This window comes from Mauremys mutica, chromosome 8, assembly GCF_020497125.1.
Source record: "Mauremys mutica isolate MM-2020 ecotype Southern chromosome 8, ASM2049712v1, whole genome shotgun sequence".
Lineage (NCBI taxonomy): Eukaryota > Metazoa > Chordata > Testudines > Geoemydidae > Mauremys > Mauremys mutica.
Window position 1 is genome coordinate 66,913,554 of NC_059079.1, and position 17,505 is coordinate 66,931,058.

Genomic DNA, 17,505 nt, shown 5'->3' on the forward strand with positions numbered 1-17,505 from the left:
CGGAGACCTCACCCCCTTCTCCGCGTCCCAGAGCCCAGGCTTGAGCTCAAGTGGGAATGGCTGCACTACTGTTTTTAGCCACATTGTGCAAGCCCTGCAAGCCAGAGCCAGTTGACCGGGGCTCTGAGATTTACCGCCGCAAGTTGTTTTGCAATGTAGGCATACCCAAAGTGTTTCTAGCAAAGTCCCTACTCCGCATCCTGGGACTTTCATTAGCCACAGATTTTGGTAATATGGGACCCAGAAAAAAAAATGCTGCCCATTATTTTGAAAATCTAGCCCCCCAGCAGTCACTGTAGTTGATATTGGTTAATATAAAGTGATTTTATTGTTGTGTGTCCCTTTATCATCACAGAATCACTGACAAAACAAGTCCCAGCTACTTCAGTAGTTTGTGGAATATGTGCTTTGGAAACGTTACTGGGTCTCTGCCTCATCATGTGGTTGAGCTCCCAGCTTCTGTAAAATACAGGGCTCTTGGAAGTGGTGAAATAGAACATAGTCTTATTTGTATCTTTCATACAGGGCTTCTCAGAGAGCCTCACAAAAATAACGCTGCTGGTTCAGATCTGTGGCCAGTTTGTCCCACTGTTCCATTATCTGTTTGGGGTTTTTTTATATTCACAGATTCCAAGGAAAACTGTATACGATCAGTTGAATCACATCCTGATTTCTGATGACCAGCTACCAGAAAATATTATTCTTGTCAATACTTCGGACTGGCAAGGCCAGGTAAGTGCAGGAGAATGGAGGCTGAGCCCTAGGTTTCCCTGCAGGCAATTCCTGTTGCTCTCTAAAGGGCAGGGAGGATAGGATTTTTAGCTTACATAAAGGGAAGAGCGAAGCAACCTCTAAGGTTCATATTTTGCTATCTAGTAAATGGGTCTAATAGCATTTGGGAGTTGTGGTAGCAGGTGACTCATGGGCCTAGGGATCTTATTTTCACAGAGAATTATTACACTTCAAGGCGGTTCTTAACATGAGCCTTCCCTAAACACCCCCCTTTCCACTTAAGGTGGCATTCTCCTGGGTTAATCCGATACATTTTTTCCTTGCTCGTTGGAAATGGCTGAACAGTGTTTCTCTCCATTACACTTGAAAGGAGAACTTCAGAAAATGCATTGAGATTGGGTACTTGGACCGGGGGTGGGAGGAAGAGGATGCCCAGGAGTACATATGCACAGGGACTCTCCTGGCCCTGTAATGGAGTGGAGCAGCAAAGGACCAAATCTTTGGATGCTACAGAACTAGCATAGGAGGGCAGTGCTGAGAGAGGCAGGGTGTATGCCCAGTAGAAGTGAGGAGCAGGGCAAGGAGAGAACAAGTGAGGCATTCAGATACTTGATGTCATCTTAAAAGTGAAGTAAATGCAGGGAAGGATTAACTAATTCAGTGCTAGGGCTAAGAATTTTGTGCACAGGTAACAGGTGCAAAAAATAACATTCCTGTGGGAACCTTAAAGTATCACCCACTCCTTGCATGCACGTTCATTTGCTAATTGTACCTTGCACCTTAATATCCCAAAAGCGGAATATGTAAACACTACCATTGCGCTCTTATTGTGGTGCTAGTGCTTTATTTTTTCATCAGGGAGATAAGGCTTGTTTGCCTTTTTCAGATCAAGTTGCACTCCTTTCCCACCAAACTAGGCACGTTTAAAAAACAAGACAGAAAAAAGTGTGGAAAGTGCCTGAGATTATAATTCATAGACCTTCTCTATAACACTTAGAATGGTCCAGTATGGAGAATTATGGTACGAGGATCATGGGCTTGCTAGCCTTACTGCAGGTGAAATTGTTGATCTGTGTGATTTTTAGACCACTCCTGCTTTCTGCAGAATCGGGTTTAAGGGAATCTAAAAGCAGCTTGGCAGCAGGTGAGTGGAGTGGTGCTGTTTGGCCACAGGATTCCCCTGTGGTGCTCCGCGCTTTGTGTGGATCAGATTGGCCCACCCCATCCACTTCCTCCAGGCATGAGGCCTGGGGGGCAGATGGAGAGTGGGGTGAAGAAGAACTGGGTAGTAAACAGACAGTCTCAGCATTAGCCAGTGGAGCTGACGTGTGCCCAGGCTAAGTGAGGGAAACATGAGGTTGTAATTAAGGCTTTGCATGGGGGGATGGAGGGGAGACGCTGACTGTAGTGTTTCCTTAAGAGTTGGAAGCAGCAGATAGTTCTGCTGGAGGTGGAGTCTGTTGCTGTCAAGGAAAATGTGCTGTGTGGGCATCAGGGTATGGGTCAGAAGAGTCCCGTAGCTGGTTTCCTTGGGTTTTACGATGTGAGAAGGGGGGATGTCCCACTTGCCTACTCCTCATCCCTTTTAGATTGTTTCTGGAATGGTAATTGCAGTGGTTTAGTCTGCAGCAGCTCTTGTTTTAATCAATAGCAGCCTTTGTGGGGAACAGGGGAGAGAGGCTACTCTGGCTATACTTCTGTAGCAAGAAAAACAAATCAGCTTGTGTTCTCTGCAGGGAACCCTGGAGTGAACTGTTTAAAAAATAAAAGGGGGGGGAGGGGAGGGGAGGGAGTCAGTAGTGAGCCACCTGCCCTGGTGTTCCACTTGCTGGAATCCCACCATGATTCTGCTCTCCAGAAGCCATAATGAAACATCTGGTGCGATGTGTGTGACACCTTGGTACCAGAAGTGGTACATCCTGGGAGAGTTGTCACCATGCCAGCCAATAAGACACACATGTAACTCTCAGTATGCCTATGCTGCATTCGAAGGTGTGATTTCAGCTCTGACAGACTAGCTTTAATCTAGCTAGTATGGCCAAAAATAGCAGTGAAGACTTGGTGGCTCAGACCCTGGCAGTATGTCCCAGCCTGGAACCTGGGTACACACTTGTTGCTAGCACACTGGGTCTCTGCCATGGCATCTTCATTGCTATTTTTAGCCATGCTAGCTAGATTAAAGCTACTGTGGGTATATCTACCCCAGCTACAGTCATGCTTCTGATTGCAGTGTGGACATACCTTAGAAGGGCTCCTCTTTAAGCTTTTACTTCTGGAAGAGGTGTCATAGAAAACTGTAGCATGGAGTGCAGCCAGTAATTCCAGGAGCTGGAAACACCTATGTCTGAAAATATCCCAGCAGGGCAAATTTACCTGTATGTGTGTTTCTGATGAAAAGTTTGGGTAAAATCAAGTCCTTTTGGTGGAGCTTCGTAACATGTTTTGTTGTCTTCCCAGTTTCTCTCAGATGTCTTGCAAAAACATACCCTCCCTGTGGTCTGTACATGCTCTTCTGCTGATGTGCAGGCGGCTTTCAGTACGATTGTCTCCAGGATACAGAGATAGTAAGTTCACATTTTATTTAGTGTTAAATTATTTAAATTTAAGTACAGTAAGATGTCTATTCCCCAGCTCCAGACAATCTAATGATGTAAAATAGCCATATGTTCACAGGGCAGACTAGAGAGCTACACACCACAAAAGTGAAATGAGTTTTCCCTCTAGTAATTGATGTAGTCAAGAAATACACCCCACCACCTCAATCTCATCCGTTCCCTAATGCCTTAGCAAGCTGATGGTCTTTGCAGCATGCCCTAAAGGTGAAAAGAAACAGGCTATTTTGGCTCAAGAAGGGGAAGCAATTCCCAGAGCCTAGGGGACTGCGGGAATTATACATTGCCAGAAATCTTATACTGAGGTAGAAGTATCTCCACTGACCCCAGCTGTGGTGTTCTGATGGGAAGGGGAACAGATAGCTAGGACCCAGGCTGTTTGGGTTTTGTAGGTCACAACTTACACCTGAGCTTTATCTTCAAACCCCCACAGTTGGTTCAGTGTCAAACCCAAGTCTTTGTCCTGACTGACAGGGATCCAGGAGATCCAAAGCACTTACTTAGTGGGAGCTGTCTCACCACACTTTCTTCTGCAGCCTTGCTCAGAAATGGAAGATTGGCTCTCAAACGGGAATGAGCCAGTTTAAGGCCGAGGGATGGCTTCTTCCCCCATTTGGAATGGTGGGGGCCCCTCCCAGGGAGGTAGGGGCAGCAACACAGGGCCCCCGGATGCGGCAGCAAGGGGTATTTGTTCCCCAGAGAGGAGCTGGTAGCAGTAGGGGGGTGGCTCCTTTAGTACTCAGTAGCAGCCTGGGCATATCTCTGCTGGGGTAGTGCTGGGAGGACCCACCAGAGCAGTGAGCCTGGGAGTTAACATCTTCATTGAGATTAACAGGACAGTTCATGCCTCCCAGAGCTATTGTTTCAGGCTTCCTGCAGACTCAAGCACCACACTGTTCTTATTTTCAAACTTTAACCACGAGAGCTGGAAACTCATTGTTCTAAGGGAGTGTAACCATGCCTTCGTTGGTCACAACTGAAAATACCAAATTCAGGACTAACTGCTGAGCAATAGGGTGCACACACCCCAAAACTGGTGGTTATTCTCCCATAAGATATACCAAACCAGCAACAAAAGTAAACTTGTTTCACCACATTGGCTAACAAGGAGTCAAAAAAGCAGTTTCCTCAGGTATTCCAGTCCTGGATTCAACACTCAGACACTAGACTTAAAGATGAGCGGTTTTTTAAACCAGTTTCATCAAACAAAAGGTTCTTCTAATCCAAAAGGACCAGCCCTGTACACAGGTCAATATACAACTCAGATCTTACCCAATAATCACACTGTTGCCAATCTTCTGGTATCTAAAATCTAAAGATTTATTTATAAAAAGAAAGAAAGAAAGGCGAGAGTTAAAATTGGTTAAAGGAATCAAATACATATAATAAATGCAAAGTTCTTGGTTCAGGCTTGTAGCAGTGAGGGAATAAACTTCTGGCTTAAGTCGAGTCTCTGGTTGCTTCCAAATCATTGGAAGGTCCTCAATTCCTTGGTTAGAATGCTTCCAGTAGTATAAGTTCATAGTCCAGAGGTTTGAGCAGGAAAGAAGCAAAACGGAGATGTTTCCATAGCTTCTGCCATGTGGAGGGAAATCCATTGTTTCAAACAAAGCCCTCAGCACAGTTAGTGGAAAATTACAGTGAACAAGATAGTGTTTGGAGTCACATGGGCAAGTCACATGTCCATGCATGATTTCGCTTAGGGCTTGTCTACACTGGCACTTTACAGCGCTGCAACTTTCTCGTTCAGGGGTGTGAAAAAACACCCTCCCGAGCATTGCAAGTTTCAGCACTCTAAAGTGCCAGTGTACTAGTGCTGGGAGCTATTCCACTCCTAGAGGTAGTTTTTTTTTTTTTTTTTTTTTTTTTTAGAGCGCTGGGAGAGCTCTGTCCCAGCGCTCTGCCGCGACTACACAAGCCACGTTAAAGTGTTGCCATGGCAGGGCTTTAACGTTGCCAGTGAAGATGTGCCCTTAGTCACAGCAGAAACCATTACCTATATTCCAGATGGAACATTCACAGGAAAGTCCATTCATTAAGTGTAGTTCGGCGTCTCCAATGGTCCATTGTGAGTTAAGTGTTCCTTGATGAGCCACTTAATTTGAATAGTTCCATCAAGATGTGCAGGCTAAAAACCTTGTGGGCATTACCCTAGGAGCAAATATATTTGAAATACAGGTATAGAGCCAGTGCTCATAACTTCAAATACAAAAATGATACATGCATACAAATAGCATAATCGTAACCTTTCCATAGACATCTTACTTGACATAATTTGGACAAGATTTGTTGAAATTATATAACAGTGATAGCAACATTGATCTACACCAGGAGTGGGCAAACTTTTTGGCCCAAGGGCCACATCGGGGTTGCCAAACTGTGGAGGGATGGGTAGGGAAGACTGTGCCTCCCCAAACAGCCTGGCTCCCGCCCTCTATCCACCCCCTGACTGTCCCCCTCGGAATCCCCGACCCATCCAACCCCCGCTACTCCTTGTCCCCTGACCACCCCCTCCCCTAACCAGCCCCCCAGGACCCCACCCCCTATCCAACCCCCCCTCTCCGCCCCACTCGCTGCCCCTTACTGGCCAGAATCAGCCACGCCGCCCAGCAGGAGCTTGCGGTCGCGCCACCCAGAGCATTGCGCCAGCAGTGCAGTGAGCTGAGGCTGCAGGGGAGGGGCCAGGGGCTAGCCACCCTGGCCAGGAGCTCAAGGGCCAGGCAAGACGGTCCTGCGGGCCATAGTTTGCCCACCTCTGATCTACACGGTCATATTTAATCTCAGACCTCAGAAGCTGAGGCCATAGGCGCAATCTTGTAGTACCTGTGTCTTAATCTGGTTCTGAGAGGAACATCAGACCAGTCACCACACAGACAGCTCAGATTAACAAAGCTATCCACAACTCTACATAAGTGTGTCTGGGATCCTGTGGATGTGATAATGGAAGCAAAGAACCATTTCTTTGCCTCCTGTACAGCCACAGTATAACAAGTGAACTCTTTATGCCACGGATGATTAGCTTCAGCCTGAGACTTCGGCCACCAGTACTCTAGCAGAATGAGGGAAGTTGTTACCCTTCAGCAATGTGAGTGCAGGGATAAGACCGAATATTTGTGGGTAATTCTCTGCATACAGTCAATTTTACATCATTCTCAGTGAAATTTGTTGCATATAGCAAGTCTCTGGTTCTAGGCTTAATACCCAGTGAGGAAATCTTTAGAAGTCTTGGGAAGGAGACTGATGGGAAGATTTTTAAAAATAGTTTGTAAAAATGTGAGAGTAAAGGTATGTCTACGCTGCAAGAAAACATCTGCGGCTGTCCCATGTCAGCTTACTCTGGCAGTGGGGCTTTTTGCAGTGTAGACATTTGGGCTTGGGCTGGACAGTGGCGTCTCAGAGCCCAGGCTCCAACCTGAGCCCAAATGTCTGCATTGCAATTCTGCAGCCCCTGAGCCCCACGAGCCTGAGTCAGCTGACGTGGGCCAGGCGCAGATGTTTTATTTCAGTGCAGACACCCCCAAAGTAACTAAAGTCAGCAGTGCATGCCAGAGGGTGCCTTATGGTCATTTTCCCCAACACAACTGAATATAATTGAACCCTACATGGAAAACCCAAGTACAGGTTTTCATAGCTTGGAAAGAGTCGGGGGGTGGAGAGAGACCAGGGAGAACAATTGAAAGTCCATGTTTCTGAAGCAAATGTTACATTTCATTAATACGTTTTAAGATGCTGCTCAGTGTACGAATGTCTTACATGCTGGAATAGCTCATTCCTGTGAGGCAGCCATTGACTAGATTGTCTATATCAAGCAGTCTTTCTGACTGACTTTAAAATAGTTATTTAGAAGGCAAATGATAAATATGTTCCCTCTTTTTTTGTCTAGCTGTAACTGCAATTCTCAGCCTCCAAACCCCATTAAAATTGCAGTGGCCGGAGCCCAGAATTACCTCAGTGCTGTGTTGAGGCTCTTTGTAGAACAGCTGTCTCACAAAACCCCGGACTGGCTCAGCTACATGAGATTTTTGATCATCCCACTAGGTAAATAAGTCAATATTTTCTTCACAGAAAGATTAATGGCTTAAATTAAATGCATTCTCTCATGAATTGCCTTCAGGGAAATCTTGGTTAGGATGCGTTCCAAAGGCCACATTCTTGTTGGCCATTAAATGAGACAAATATTTCACTGCTATACTATTTAATATTTGTTACGGTCCTATCACATTAGTGAATTTCATCTTTACGTGCCTGATGCTGAATCCTAAACTATTGTTGGGAAGCAGCCATTAATCATTCATACTAAATGCAGCGATTGAAATGAGCTCTCCCAAGACAGAGCTATGTTACAATATTAATCCTCTTGCAGTGTACTTTTAACTTAAGTGTATAATGAACTTTTGTGAACAGGGCCAGCTCTGGCTTTTTTGCCGCCCCAAGCAAAAAAAACACCTGCGGGTTGGCTGGAGCAGCGAATGGGGGGAACAAACAAACCTGCCGGCCGGAGCAGCAAGGGGAAAAACAAACAAACAAACCTGAGAGGGGGCTGGAGCCGTGAAGGGGAAAAAAAGCAAAAACAAAATCTGCGGGGCGGACGGAGCGCGGGTGCAGGGAGACTCCCAGCCCTGCAGATGTGCCCCGGGAAGCGGGGGGGGGGGGGGGGAGAAGGGGGGCAGCCAGGGCTTCCCTCAGCGGGGCGCTCGCCACACTGCCTGTCAGGAGGGCTCCGCGCCGCTCCGGTGGGTGGGCAGGGAAGGATGTGGGCTGCCCTGCCGGGCTTGCTACAGACCTGGCACCGCTCCCAGGAGGGCGCTCCCCTCCTCTGCGCTGCTGCCCCCTACAGGGGGGCTGGAGCAGCAAACCAAAAAGAAAAAAACCTGGCGGGGGGGCAGCAGAAGCGGCGAAGCGCAAAAAAAAAAAAAAGATTGGGCGGAATGCCGCCCCTTGGAATCTGCCATCCCAAGCACGAGCTTGCTCAGCTGGTGCCTGGAGCCGGCCCTGTTTGTGAATGTTTTGCTAGCAATCCTGTGCACAATTGCTACGATTTACTATGGTGCAAGTAGTGTTTGAACTAATGACTGTATTCTGGATTCTTATTTCTGAGACTGCAGCTCAAGATGTTCATAGAAAGTAACTGAGAGGCTGTTGAACTCAGAGTATGGTTAATACTCAGTTAACAGGAAGCACCTTTAAATTATTGTTACACATTTTAAATGGAAGAGAAGGAAACTACAAAAAAACTAAATGGTCTCTGAAATTGCTGAATAGTAAACTTGAGGAGGGGGGAGAATTTTGGCCGTTCCTTCTACCTTCCTATCTCCCTCCTTCTTATCTATGTTAATGACTTCCCCCACCCCTCCTCTTCCATCCCCACTGCTCACCCAGGCTCTTCTGCAAAATCCCATATGTAGTTGAGTGCAGGAAAAAATTAGCTCAGTGTAACTTCAGTTTTCAGGAGAGTTTCTCTTCATTCTTTCAACTCCTAGGTCATTCTGGCTGATGTGATCACAACACATTTGAAGTCAGCCTAATTTTTCTAGTGTCTAAACTGTCAGACTATGAATGAAAAACTTCAAAAATGTTAGTGATGAGAAGATCAAGGTTCTTGTTATGTTCATTGGGAAACAATTACACATGTTCTAGAACTGTCTAGAAGCCTGGAGAAGAGGAATGGGTGGACTGATTGTAGAGAGGGGCTTGGCTAGTGGTTTGAATCAAATGTCATTGGATGGATAAGCAAGGATGGAGTTATGAGCTGGGTTTGCAAGAATTTAGGAGCTTCTGGGAAACGGGCAGGGCACCTGATAACATCGCTCTATATAAAAGTGACTAGTGAGATGTTTTTCAATCTTAGTTTTGAATTCAATAAGTGGTTGTTTCCATTTCAAGCGTAGTGAATGTGAAAGCTACTGATCTGTGCTATAAACAAGTGGTCAGTGACTACCATACATCAACGTATCAATTTACCTGACTCGCATTCTAAAGGAGGTGGTAGAAGTCAAGTGATGGAATATACTGAAGTATTGAAATCAAATAATACTTGTCAAGGGAAATCTAGCCTCAGTCAAGAGTTAAAGTAGCAAGATAGAACAGTTAGTGTTCATCTCAATGGACAGAGAAATCTTTCATCGGGATCAAATGTGCCATTGATTGAAACTTTTGTGTATAAATGCAGAAGAGCCTGATCCTGCTAGAGCAGCGGTGAGCAAATTATTTGGCCTGAGGGCCACATCCGGGAATAGAAATTGTATGTCGAGCCATGAATTGGGGTTGGGATGCGGGAGGGTGTGAGGGCTCTGGTTGGGGGTGCAGGCTGTGAGGTGATTTAAGTCAGTGGTTCTCAACCAGGAGTCCAGGGCTCCTGGGGGGCCTCAAGCAGGTTTCAGGGGGTTAGCCAAGAAAGGCCAGCATTGGACTCACTGGAGCCCAGGGCAGAAAGCGAAAACCCTGCCATATGGGTCTGAAGCTCAGGGCCCTGAACCCTGCCACCCAGGGCTGAAGCCAAAGCCTGAGCAATGTAGCTTTACGGGGAGCCCTGTGGCATGAGGCCCCAGGCAAGTGCCCTGCTTGTTGCCCCCTAACACTGGCCCTGGATTTTTTATATGCAGAAAACCAGTTATTGTGGCACAGATGGGCTTTGGAGTTTTTATAGCATGTTGAGGGGGGGGCCTCAGAAAGAGAGGCTGAGAATCTCTGATTTAAGTAGAGCTGGGTAGGAAATAGTTTTCTGGTCCCATACAATTTTTTGAGATTTAAAAAAAAATCCCATCCTGAATTGGGCCAAAAATTCTATTTCATATATTCATGAACTGGAGGGGAAAAAAAATTATTGAATTGGCCAAAACAGCTTGTTTTTTTATTTCAACTTTTTTTGAATTTGTTTACTATAAATTAACTTACAGTTCTAAAGTAAAAAGTCTTGGAACATTTGAGGTTTGAAAATGACGAAACGGGATGTTTTGAGAACTTCAAAATGTTTTTGATATGGGAAATCTGTTGAAACAGACCTTTTCCTGTGAACAGTTTGTTTTGAAGAAGCAGTGTTTTCCAACAAAAAACATTTAATTGAAAAACACCCAGCCAACTCTGTTTAAGCACCAGTTCCCAACTTTCCATCAGCTCTTCAGCATCAACTTCATTCAGGAGCCAAAAAATGCCGAAGATCAAGCATTGGTTATGCCATGAAAACAACTGAGACACAAAAACTTGACCCTTATAGAAAGTTACAACCTCTTTTATGCTGGTAACATTGTCTTTGATGTAGAGCAGAATGAACAACTGAAATAAATAATTGAATCATTTTGTAGTGAATAGTCTCCTTCAGAGAGACTTACGCTCACAGGTTCACTGCTAGATGCTGCATGTAAAAAAAATGAAGGAAAAAAGAAGAGATAAAAAAAATCATAGTGATATTAATGCAGGATGGTTGGTTGAAGGTTAGAAATTGTCCTATTGTGGCTGTGAATGTCCACCTAGGAAAAATGCTTTCCTGCATAATGCCGTTGATTCTAGGACTGAAAAGATCATATTGTGTCCAAATGACTGAAGATACCCTCCAGGAATGCAGAGAAAAGTATGACAAGAAGACCTTCACCATTTTTTCAGTACAACAAAGGAGAGCACTTCTCAGAAGCGTTCATTTTTATTACTGGTTTCCATAACATCCACCTTGTGCTATTTGCTTTACAAACTCAAAGGAATTCATCCTCTGCCCCTAATTCCTGGTGTATGGGTATTCAAATCACTATTTAAAACTCATCAAGAAAGAAGTAACATGTAGCACAGTCCTAAAGCTTATTGTGCATGACATGTTGAGAAATTCTTTTGCAGCCACCAGCAGCCTTCTGTTTGGTTGTCCAGAAAAGGTTTAATATCTCAGCTTCCAAAGAAATGCAGTGGAACTAGGGAAGTTCTTCTCTGTTTGCATTCAGCAATACAGATGTGTTGAAACTTGCACTGGTACAAGTTGGAAACATAGTATGCTTTTTACACAAGGGATACTACAGAGTGGCATTACAATTGGAGGTGAATTTGGGGGAACTTTGACATTTGTGTCATGAGCCTATAATCTGCCACAGTCCCAGTGGAAATGTGGGTAGCTATTTAAAGAATTGGAAGCACACAAGGATAAAATTGAGAGATTTGGAGAAGTTATGGAACCTTTTCATTACTTTGCCAACACGACTAATCCCAAATACAGAAAATATTGAGTACAGAACAGCATAGGCTAGAATGTGGCTGATGGAAGGCATAATCCTGAGTTCTGTCCTCCTCTAGCATTTAAAATTGAGTATCCAGATTTCGATCACTAATCTGGTGTTGGAGGAAGCTGTGAAAACCCATCTCAAAGTGGTAGAAGATTTCCGACACCTCAGGAGTCAGAATTGCTAACTCCAGAATGTAGTTTTTAAATGCCTTGACCACCTCCTCAGCCAGCTGTGTGTCAGTCAACTCTTTCTCTGACCATGCAAATCTGAATGTAGTAAAGCTTTTCAGTAAAGCTGGAAAAGCAAATACGCTGATAAAAGTGTGTATTTAATGACTGATTAGAGCAGTAGGCTAACTAGTTAGTTGTCTAGGGACACATTTAGCAAGTGTGTGGGTGGGTGCTCTGGTAGAACTGCAAGCTTTTCTTTGCCAACTCTGTTTACGTTTCACATGTCTCATTAATAAAACCTTGATTTTTTTTTTCATTGCCTTCCCTCTCTCCTCCCCCCCAGGGTAAAAAACCTGAGATTAAATTGCACCCTCCTTGTTTCGGAACAGATGTGATATGAGTTAGAACAGAATTTAGAGAAGAGGGTGTCTTCTCTGAATTCAGACACAGACCGTATATCACAGCTGTTTTGAGGACAAGAGCCCTGGTGACCTGCAGAGTGGAAGGAAGGATCTGATGCACATGCTGCTGTTAAAGTAATTTGCAAAATTCCCTTTGACTAAAGCGGGAGTAGGAGTTGAGCCACAACAGAAGAGCTACAAAGAGTCCTGTGGCACGTTATAGACTAACAGATGTATTGGAGCATAAGCTTTCATGGGTGAATACCCACTTCGTCAGAGGCATGTGGTCTCACTATTTTACAAGTGTATTTCTCCTCAGCAGTTTCTCAGTCCTTGTTTTCTTCAGTCTCTTACTTTTGCTTTTGTTTACACTTTAGAATGTTTAGGTCTGCTCAAGGGAGTCAAACTGAAGCAGTGTCTCTGATGCTGGGAAACAGTTTGGCTCCTGTACTAAGAATGTTTGACCTGAGTAGTAGGGATTTTACTACACAATTGGAGCAGAGAGACTTGCATCGCCACAGCTTGGTTATTGAGGGAACAACTCCATGTGGGGATCTGTCTGCATTGTGATTGGCTCTAGATATCTAATTTGCGTCTCCACTTTATGGTTATTTATTTCTCTTCAGCTGAAGAATATGAATGTTTCTGTACAATGGCTGCCTGATCGGCATCATTAGCTAAAATGCCAAGAAATTCATAACTGGAGAGAAACCTGTGTGGCTGTGCTTCTGTGTTGAAGTCAGTGCGAGCTGCAGATGCTCATCACTCCTGAAAACAGGCCACTTTTGTCTAGGATCCTAACTTTAAACACACGAGTGTGAAAACTTTGGCCTAAATTGCTTTGTTGCAATTGAAAACATCCTAATGGAGCATCTAGATAATTTTGTTTTGAGCTTAAATTCTTTCTATACTAAGGGCTTGTCTACACTTGAAATGCTACAGCGGCACAGCAGACACTATATACACCAACGGGAGGGGTTCTCCCATTGGCACAGGTAATCCACCTCCGTGGATGGGTCGATGGGAGAATTCTTCCATTGGCAGAGTGCTGCTTACATGGGGATTTAGATTGGCTTACCAGCCTTGCTCAGGTGGATTTTTCTGACCCCTGCACAACATAGCTGGATCAACCTAACTGTTTAGTGTAGACCAAGCCTAATACTGTCAGTGTGTTCAGCATTTGGAGCAACTGGCTTATTTTTCTCTCCTCTTAGGTTCTCATCCAGTGGCGAAGTATCTAGGCTCTGTAGATTACAGGTACAACAACTTCTTCCAAGACTTAGCCTGGAGAGATTTGTTTAATAAACTTGAAGCACAGACCACTGGTAAGAGCCTGTTTTAATTTTTGGGGTGCATGGAGCAAACAGCTTGAATGAGTTAGTAATGTTAGAAAATTGCAAATAAATGCAAGAGCTACAAATCTAAGAGTTTAGGGAATTTCAGTGTCTTCCCACAGCTCCCCAATTCCATATTGCTTTTTCAGATGCTGACTCTTTTTTGCAGTCTTTAAATGTCATTCTTTGTGGTCTTCCACTGCTGCTTCAGGAGATTCACTGCCTTTCTCAGGATTTCTGTATTTTTCCCCAGATCTTGGTTGGTTGTTTTTTTTGTCCACGTGTCTTTCTCATCACTTTAGCTAACTACCCCTAGTAGCTCTTAGGTCTTTCAAGAATTCCTCAAATCCTCTGTAGTCTTGACTAATCTAAATAATTTTAGAGACACATGATGAGGGAGGTAATATCTTTTATTGGACTGACTTCTGTTGGTGAGACAGACGAGCTTTCGCCCTTACGCAGAGCTCTTCTTTTTTTCACATTGTCTCAAAGTCCGATAATATCCTTTGCATGTGAGAATAATCCTATTTCTGAAGTCTGCTGGAAGCATCTGTTCCAGTGAAAGACACCCTTTGTAGCTGCTCCAATCTGAGTGAGAACCAGCCAGTGTCAAATCAGCGACTAGTTCCCATTCTGTTCTCAAGCAGTTCAACCAGCAGAAAATATGAATGGGTCACTTTACTAGGGAGCTTTCCTAACAAGATCATGTCGAACCAGATGTATAATGCAGATTTTTTTTTACTACTTTGCTCTACTTAATGGTTTCTTCCCTCAAAAGCAGAGTAGACTATAAACAATACTCTGCCATACTCATTCATGTTACATAAGTTATTTAGACAAAAGGAATGCACACACTGTGCAGATCCATGCATTGGCAACCTGAATTCTGTCCCTTTGTGTATGTGTATTGTGAGAGAGCCTTTCATTACACAATCACATACTATTCCTAAACTACCATATCATTTTTCTACAACCTGACACTCACTTCTAGGGTCTCATCATCATTTTTATTCTTGTATATAACATTCATTGGCCAAATAGTTCTGTAAGTCATCAAGACAGAATTTTATCATTCCAACCCGAAGTTCTCATTATAGTTATATTCAAGTTATAACTCTGACAAACTACACAAGAATAAACGACAGAGTCCTGTTATAGACTAACAGAAGTATTGGAGCATAAGCTTTTGTGGGTATTCAGATGAAGTGGGTATTCACCCACGAAAGCTTATGCTCCAATACTTCTGTTAGTCTATAAGGTGCCACAGGACTCTATCACTTTCTACAGATCCAGACTAACATGGCTACCCCTCTGATACTACACAAGAATAATTACTTTGTTAAAATATGAAGATGATGGGTGAAGGTAACTTACATTTCTTTTTCAAATGATGGTTCCTTTTTTACTCCTGAGGGAATTCTGCCCCACAGCGCGTGGCAGAATTCATGTCCCCCGCAGAGTTCTTTGCTTTCCGGCAGAAAAAAGACTTTCTGACAGGGAAGCAGAGGGAAACTGCAAGAACAGTCATGCACCACTCCTTAGCAGAGCAGATACATGATTTCAGGTACGGGGAGCAGCTGGCGGAGAGGTAAATCACTGCAGGGCTGAGGGCACTCCAGTTAGTGGCTCCTACCCTGAGCTGGGATCAGCTGCTAGTCCCAGCTGGGCTGGAGGCAGGAGAGGACAGGACTTCCTCTTCCCCTGCAAGGAGTGACTGGGGCTGTGCCAGACTCACCCCCAGAAACTTCTCCAAGCTGCAGGAAGCTCAGCATCCTCCTCTCCTTCCTGCCCCCATCACTACTCAGCTGTGGGGGAGAGGTCACGGTACCGTGAGCTGCTTCCCCATCCACCCAACCCTCGTGCATCCATACCCAGACACCCCTGCTAAGTCTCACCAGGTACATCCAGAATCCCCCCTAGCCCTCCATACCTGAACCCTACCCCACTGAACCTCAACCCCTGCCTCCGGACCCCTACCCCTGCACCCTACCACCCTCCACGGAGCTCCCTGCACTCAACCCTCCATCCTGATCCCCCACCTCCTGCACCACCATGAGCCCCACATCCAGACCCCCATGCCACTGACCGCCAGCTAGCTGTACCCAGACCCCCACCAAGCCCCACTCCCCCAGCACCAACTCCCCACTGAGACCCCCAGACTTAGACCTCTCTGCTGAGCCCCAATCACCTTCACCTGAAAGCCCCTTAAGAGTTCCATTGCCCCTGCACCTGGAACCCCACCCCCACCCCCCGGTGGCTTTTTTGCAACCAGATCCCCCTACATCTAGACCCGCCACTGAGCTGCCTGCACTCAGATTATCCCACACAGAATCCTCTCACCCCACATCTGGATTCCCCCGAACTGAGCCTCTCCACATTTGGATCCTGCCTGGTTGAGCCTGCCTGCCCCCCATATCTGGTGCAGAGGAGCAGGGCCCCAGGGTGTTCCTGGGGCAGGCCCAGGCCTTGTGCTGTGTCAGGGTCGGGTGCAGCCTCACCACTGAGTCTGTGTCCCTGGGGGAGTGGAGCTGCAGGGTGATCTCCCACCTTCAGCAAGCCAGTGGCCTGTGCTCCCCACTGCCATGCTAGAGCCTCTACATTTACTTATTGACAAATAAAGCTTGCAGAATTTTTCTCTTTTGGTGCAGAATTTTTAATGTTTTGGCGCAGAATGCCCTCAGGAGTACTGTTTGTATTCCAAACACAAGTGAGATTTCTGTATCAGTGTCTGTAGGTCCGCACGTGGTGCAGATGAGGCTGTGCGGGACGACACCACCGTAGTTTCTTCTTACCGCTCCATGGTCGAATTCATATAATTTTCTGTTATCTTCTACAGTTTGTTACTGTTAGTTTAGTTTCTCACCGTCGCCCATTTGGGGCCTGGTCTCTTCCCCTCCTCTTCCTCCCCCCCCCCATTTCTCTGGGGAATTATGCCCCGTGTTCTGGGGTTCAAGAACTGTGCTTTGCCCTCGCTCATTCTCAGTCAGCAATGAGCACCACCCTTGCCTTTACTGCCTCGGGGAAGCCCTTCTTGCTGCAAAATTTGCAGGTCCTTCCCACCGTGGACTTGAGGCTTGTCTGCTCTGTCTCAGTAAGCTCCTCATGGAGGAGGCTCTCTGGCCATGTGCACTGTCCAACCGGGGACCATCATTAATGGGCCGCAAGCAGTCTGGTATACACCTGCCTCCTGTGCTCCAATGCCCAAACAGGCAGAATCAGGTACTTTGCCCCCTGTAAGGGCGGATTTTGTCTTCTCCCTCCCTCCCCTCCTTCGTTGGTGATACACATGGCACAACGCTTGAGACAGCATGCACATGGCTCTGCCCCTCCAGACAGGGTAGCCAAATGCCTAGATCTCCTGGGCTGGAAGGTATTCTCTTCCGTAGCATTTTAGTTTCACATTACTAACTACCAGGCTCTGCTGGCGAAGTATGACTTTATCAACTGTGCCAAGCTAGTAGAGTTCTGGATTCATGGTCTTTGCTCTCTCCTCACTACTCTTGGCGTTTGCATCAACGAGATGAAATCAGCGCTTGTCCTAAACAGAGGATCCACTTCATCGGTGCCTGCCACATTTCCATGGCAACTGGTGCCTTTCTGCTGGTGGACCGCTTTGCTGCACAGATGGCTGTGGTGGTGGGCCTACACCACAACCCCTGCACCACAGTATGCCGCTGGTTCCTTGGGCACATGATGGCCTGCACCTATGTAACACTGCATGCCCACTTGCACATGCGCTGCCTCCAGATGCAGCTCCTGTCAGTTGTCCAGCCCCATAACGCCCTGCTGGATAGAACACTGCTTGTCCCCTGGTCGGTTCGGGCTTTGCTTGTATGGTGGCCGGACCCTTCCAAGGTGCTCATTAGCACTCTCTTCACTGCCCTGTCACGACTATCCCCCTGACCATGGACGCCTCACTTGCCAGTTGGGACTCTCATCTGGGCACACCCACTGCCCAGGGTGTTTGGACGCAGGGCGAGGTCCGCATACACATAAATGTACTAGAGCTCTGACCGGTCCGCTTGGCCTGTCTGTTCCGGCCTCTCACCCATGCC

At 45.9% G+C, this 17,505-nt stretch overlaps 1 protein-coding gene across 2 annotated transcripts in view; it reads left to right on the forward strand.

Annotated features, from left to right (window-relative positions):
- PACS2 (phosphofurin acidic cluster sorting protein 2) overlaps positions 1–17,505 on the forward strand; it is a 188,019-nt gene that overhangs the window by 106,876 nt on the left and 63,638 nt on the right. For both annotated transcript variants that reach the window (XM_045027524.1, XM_045027525.1), the window contains exons 14-17: positions 628–732; positions 3,190–3,296; positions 7,228–7,382; positions 13,331–13,441. In XM_045027524.1, the coding sequence (XP_044883459.1) occupies positions 628–732; positions 3,190–3,296; positions 7,228–7,382; positions 13,331–13,441 (478 nt within the window). The remainder of the gene's footprint in view (positions 1–627; positions 733–3,189; positions 3,297–7,227; positions 7,383–13,330; positions 13,442–17,505) is intronic.